This window comes from Rasamsonia byssochlamydoides, assembly GCF_041956645.1.
Source record: "Rasamsonia byssochlamydoides strain NRRL 3658 unplaced genomic scaffold VTN77scaffold_27, whole genome shotgun sequence".
Taxonomy (NCBI): Eukaryota; Fungi; Ascomycota; class Eurotiomycetes; order Eurotiales; family Trichocomaceae; genus Rasamsonia; species Rasamsonia byssochlamydoides.
This window is the reverse complement of record NW_027192410.1, coordinates 121,761-127,836: the sequence shown is the minus strand read 5'-3', so window position 1 is coordinate 127,836 and position 6,076 is coordinate 121,761. Positions and strand designations below refer to the sequence as shown.

Here is a 6,076-nt window from a genome sequence, read left to right as displayed (position 1 = left end):
CCCCTACCCCCTAACCACCGATCCGCATAGCTGGACGACCATGTGCAAGTAAGTCTGGAGTAAGTGGGGTCAAAGACAAGCGAAAGCCTGAGTTTAATAAACATAAAAATAAGAAATCCGGGAACGTGGCTTATTCAGAGTAAATGTCCGTCATATTTATATTCTGTCTGGACTCGCACCTCGGGTCTACACCACATTATGGATGCAGACAAGATGAGCAGGAGCTGCTTGCGATTGATTGAATTGTGAATTGAAACTGGCTTCCCCGCTGGAGTCCTGACCTAGTTGCCATTGCTAGTGAATTGAAGTAACCCCTCATTCTGATTCATCTATGATATTATTACTTCCCTAATAATGCCTATAATTATGAGGTAAACAATAAGCCAATTAACAATGAATATCCTCAAGTTTTTGCTATTCTACCTATATATAAGAATTAATAAATAAGGCTATTTATTTGATTCTCAGCTGGTTCAAAAACTACCATTTTCTAATACCACTCACTCTCATCATCCTTACTAGGATAAGATAGTTATAGGAGGGATAACTATAATATCTTCTTATTTTACACATTTGAGGCCTCGTAATAGGTAGGCATAGGATAAGGAATAAGGTAGAATTGGCTTCCCTATTATTTAACTACTATCCCTTAACCGAAATATCATTCAAATATGTAGAGCAGCAATAAGAGGGTAAGGATATTGGTAGGTAGTACTACTCTCAAAGGTAATTAATTCCTTTTCTAGAGAGAAGGGCTAGTATAATTCCCCATCCTAAGGGCGTCAGCTGGCTATAACTTATACCCAGGATAATCTATAGAGTGACTCCCATATATATATCTCTTGCGAAATAATCAAAAAGAAAAAAAACGACATTCGCCAATATCCATATGCCGGTTTATATCTGTAGGTCTATAATCGTGTCTACTCTTTATTCCTTATGATTATAATAAGTAGGAAGAAGACGATTTAAAAAAAAATAAAAGATGAGAATAATATGAGAAAAAAAAAAGAGGGGAAAAAAAGGACAGACAATTCAGGAATTCTCTCTGACAGCGTAGTTCGAAACTTCAGAGATTCTTAATTAATAGTTAGCCAAGTCATGTCGGGGTGATTAGATTGAAGAAAGAAGAAAGAAATCTCCAATTTTCCATGACTGGATCAGATAGGATTTCTGTATTTCACCTACCTATACGTATAGAATATAGAATATAGAATATATAGAATATATGTGCCTTTGCAGGAGTAAATACTCAATCTGTGAGGAATGATGGTTGATATTATCTTCACATACTAATGTTCAGTCACTCCACCATAATAGACAAATGCATGTACTATAATGTACATAGTAAACGTCAGTTATACAGTCATCAGTCAGAGAGCAGAGGAGAGAGAGATTGAGTACGATATACAGGAGAGGTGACAGTCAGGTCTCATTTTCGCGTTAGTGACAAAGAAACAGTGTAGTATACATTATCCCGAGAAAAAAAATACAAGATACAAGTTTTGTGATAGATGCCTGCTACAGATCAGTTAATCGGATCAGTACTTCTCCTTCTCCATCTGTCTGGCTTCTGCTTCCGCCGCTTCACCCTCCAATTGCTCTACCATGTCTCGCGCTCGGAGACCTTCGGTGTCATCACGACAAATGGAGTTGGAGTTTCTCGCTCCGGCCATAATGTACTCCCTCAGCCATGGCGGCACCAACGCCTTGATCTTGACCTCTCCCTCCTGGACAACCGACGGAGTGGGAGTGCCGTCTGCCACACCGCTGTCCCACGATACTTTGAACTCTTGCAACGGACTGTACTGGCTTCCTTCTCCCGTCAGAACGATATCCGTCATCATCTCCAATCGACACAGCGCCAGCCCGACATTGCCCACTCCGCCGAGGAATTTGCCCGCACTGCGGCCCTTCCGCGCACTGACTCGCGAGATATTGGCGCCGGCTGGCGGTAACGGCAGGTCCGTCGTCGGATCATACACAGGAGCCTCGATAAACGGCACCGCATCCTGTCCACCGTTGTATAGCTGCACCGGCAAAATCCGCTTCCGCACCACACCGGTGTGGTGCGTGCGAATCGTCAATTCCTGTCCGACATAGCAGCCCTTGCGAAAGTCAATCCCACGCATCATGTCCATGTTGCATTCCATCGGCAGTGCAGACTCGCGAATGATCTCCCCCTGTCCTTCAGCCACGCCATGCAGTATCCGACGCAGATTATACGTCGACAATTGAACCTCCGTTCCGGCGAGCTGCGACTCGTCAGGGAAGTGCGTCCGGAGGTCATCGGGACCTGGGGTCAGGAAGCGCGAACCGAAACCAGGAGCGCGAGTATCAATGCAGCCAGTGATCGGAGAAGACGGCGAGAAAGAAGCGGGAAAGTCCGACTCGAGATTATACGCTGCCCATCGGGGCTCCGCTTGATCATTCCATGACGCCCAGACAGTTCGCTCTCCGTCGTCGAGAGCGCGCATGGTAAATTTCGCGCGCAGCTTGTGTTTCTTCAAGTGCTTCAGCAAGTTGTTGACCTCCGCCTTGTCGACCTCGATCAGCCAGGCGGCATCATCCGCACTGCTGCCCGCCGGCAGAGGATAGATGAACACGTCGTGGAGGACCCGTCCCTGCGCATTCAAGAAGGCGCTATAGCACCCAGTTCGCCGCGGAGTACGGACCGGCTCCTTGCCCATGAGCATGTTCTGCGTGACCATGCCCTGCAGAAAGGCCGTGCTGTCCGCGCCGGCGATCGAGATGAGGGCGCGGTTTGTGAGCCGCGCATAGCCTGCGGGCGGCGGAACGGGCGGGAGGTCATGCTGTTTCTGTTGTTGGTGGAATTGGGAAGTCGTGGAGAAGGAAGCTCTCCCACGGCTCAGGCATCGCGAGCAGATGAACCGTGTGGAGGGACGAGGAGCCATCCTGGAATGTTGATAATTTGGAGAGGAGAGAATCTGATATCGAAATTGGTTGGAAGATCTTCTGCGCCGGGCGGTGGGCGGCAGCAGAATCGGCTCTGACGTAATGAACCTGAGCAATCCCTCATTTAGCCGGCCGATAATTACTGTAAGGAATCTGATCTCTCCAAAGGGATTGGTTAAAGTGAGTTTCATTCCCACGGTCCATGGAACTAGTATACAAGAGAGTGTAAGTTAAAATAACCCTCTAGGGGACTAGTACTTAGTTTCTACAGTACAATTTCTAAAGACTCGACGAGTTTAATGGAATAGTCTTGTAATCTTTATAAATGTAGAATTCGTCACACGTTAATACATATAATGGCTAAGCTACAAGCTAAGCCGCTACACTACCTCTGCCCCTTTGCAACTCCCTCCAGGAATCCGAGCAAGAAAGCTTTGTTGTCCGGCGACGTTACCCGGTTCGCCCCCGGTCGAGCACCGCTATCGGGCGCACTGGAGACAGCCGTCGGGAGCACAGTCTCGTGACTAGCAGCTGGAGACCCAACATTGGCCGAGACAGATTGGCCCAGAGAGGCTTGCTCATCCACTTTGGTAGCTAGAGTCGAAGCCCGAGGAGTAGGCGATTTTCCGAAAAGAGAGAGTAAGAGTTCCTTCTGTGCCGCCGTCTGACTTGGACGACGATCAGAATTTGGCTGGGCGATCCTTTCCTGCGATGCAGTTATCTCCTTCTCAACGGCAGCAGGCTGACTCTGAGACAATTCTTGGACAGCGACGGTGCGGATAGGGAGGATGATGTTAGGATCCAGCTTGTCGGAACGGCGAAGGATCTGTGGCTGGAAAGGTTTCGGCGGCCCCGGTGACTTCGCTTTTTCGATAGGAGTCTGAGATGGAGGTCGTGAGACTGGTTCCGCCGGGACAGGCGAGTCTCTTTTCGCACTCTGGGGCCGCGACAAGATCGTAATCGGCGAAGCCGATGCCCGTCGCTCTTTGTCTGTTTTCCGGGGCGTGCCATTTGCTTTCCTGGAAGACTTGCCCATTCTATCAAAATCAGGAGTCTTCAACGGCCCAGAAACGGTGGCGGACGCCATGACCTCGTCCTCGTGCCGCTCCTTCTTAATATTTGCAGGCTTCGGTGAAGGTTTGCCATCGCCCTGACTAGGACGCTGGAGGATCTGCTTTGGAAGCGATGGCGATGCCGCTGGCTGGGCGGGTAACTCTGCGGGCCCCGTGGTCGTTGGACCAGAAGACGTCCCCTTGAGCAAACTCAGCAGGTGATCCTGATGCTGCGACGACTTGCGTGTCGCTGGTGGCGGTGTAGCAGGATCAACAGGCTTGGTTGTTGGAGTGGTGCCGTTTTTGAAGACGCTCAGAAGAGCTAAGGAATGGCTAGTCAGTTTCGGAGGCGGCAGCTTACTTGCGGGAGGCACAGCTGGGCCTTGGGTCTGCATCGGCTGGGCGAACTGGGGATCACCGGTCTGTTGGTATGGGGCTGGAGCATGCTGTTGAGTCGGATGATATGGCGGACCCGACTGCGTGTGCTGGAATGGCCTGAATTGATTGTTAAGAGTTGAAGCTGGCTGCCCGGGTGCTGTCATGTTTTGGTATCCAGGCAGCCCAGCAATTGGCGCAAAAGAGCGATCCAATGGCTGTCCTTGCGGCCGAGGTACGGAAGGAAATCCCGTATTGGGCGGAGGGAAAGGATGTGCGGGAGAAGGTCCTTGCTGGGGCTGCCCACTAGAGCCAGAATAAACATTCTGGCTTGAGAATGGAAATGGTTGCGAGGAACTGGGAAAATGGTTCATCGAAGAGAGCTGTTGTGGCGCAGAAGCAGCCTGCGATGTCATTCCAACGCGATTCTCAGCAGTCTGACCACCAACGCCATTGGAACCGTTTCTTAGCAGCGCCAGCAGAGCATTCGACTTGGAGGTATCAGTGGTTGAAGACGAAGGCGCGCTAATAGCCGGGGGACCAGACGGCGTAACAGTGCCGGTACTACTGGTACCACCAATATTGAGAAGGCGTTTCAGGTGAGAAGAGACATCCTGAGAAGGCATGACTTCAGGCAGCTCGCTTGAAACGGCCGCGCGAACGGGCTCTTGCTTCGGTGTGAATCCGCCATTGGTAGTGTGGAACGCTTCGTCCATTGAGGTTTCGCCCTCGGTCTGTACCGGCAGGGAGGCTGTATGATTCTTGGCGTCGAGCTTCCTCTGCTGCGCAATCCACTTCTTCAGCGGATGGAGGAAAGGCGCGACCATGTAGAATTTGTTCGAATTGGCAACATCGTGCTGCTTGCTCTTCTTGAGAGTGGGCAGCTCCGACAATTTATACCATTCAATCTTGCTGATCTCCTTCCGGGTGCGAGGGGCAAACTGCGTATCCTTGGGCACACCACGGATGACGTACAGCCTCATATGCTGTTCCCGCATCGTGATTTCGATATACTTCACGTCATTCTCGTCCTTAATAAGACCGGCCTCTCGAATGTCGAAGCCAGTCTCCTCGTAGACCTCCCGAATAGCACAATCCAAGTCCTTTTCATCCTTGTTGATCTTGCCTCGGGGAAAACTCCAATTGGCGCCCTTCTTCCAGCCCTTGACCAGAACCACCTCATCCATCGAATCATTCAGCAGGATAGCTCCCCGAACGGGAACGCGGGTCTTGTAAGCCAGGAACTCGGAGAAGGCGGTGATGTGGTGATAGTGGGACCATTGTGACATGAGCGGACAGTGCTGGAAGATGCGCATGGCAAAGGCCTTGAGGGACAGCGACGGCAGAGCCGGGTCCAGAGGCCGGATGAAATCCTCGTAGAACCATTGTGCTTCCTCAACCTGGAAACAAATCCGCTCAACCGACTCGAGTTCTTCACGAGGGAGATTTATGATGAAGCGGACACAGAGGTCATCCAGCCCTGTCACGATCGGAGATGCCTTGTCAGCTCATCACACCATAGAGCAGGGACAGTCGACAGCAGCCAAACCCACAATCTTCTAGCTGCAGTTTTGTTTCTGTCATAGTGTCTGGCGGAGTCGAGCATTTCAACACGCTGTGAGGAAGCGCGAGAAGCCGGTCTCGAGGAAGATCCCAGGCAAGGCGGTGGCAAGTGATTGACAATCAGAGGTAGGAGCGCAGTCAGTAGCGGAAAGACAAGTAGTCCAGATCAA

General features: G+C 50.6%; 2 protein-coding genes across 2 annotated transcripts; both read right to left on the bottom strand.

Annotated features, from left to right (window-relative positions):
- Positions 1–1,541: 1,541 nt before the first annotated feature.
- Positions 1,542–2,915, bottom strand: VTN77DRAFT_3784 (uncharacterized protein; the record flags this gene model as incomplete). The annotated part of the gene is made up of 1 exon (XM_069419770.1): positions 1,542–2,915. The coding sequence occupies one exon, from the start codon at positions 2,913–2,915 to the stop codon at positions 1,542–1,544; it is 1,374 nt and encodes a 457-aa protein (XP_069278134.1).
- A 386-nt stretch (positions 2,916–3,301) lies between these two features.
- Positions 3,302–5,927, bottom strand: VTN77DRAFT_3783 (uncharacterized protein; the record flags this gene model as incomplete). The annotated part of the gene is made up of 2 exons (XM_069419769.1): positions 3,302–5,823; positions 5,897–5,927. The coding sequence occupies 2 exons, from the start codon at positions 5,925–5,927 to the stop codon at positions 3,302–3,304; spliced, it is 2,553 nt and encodes an 850-aa protein (XP_069278133.1).
- Between the last annotated feature and the right edge of the window lie 149 nt (positions 5,928–6,076).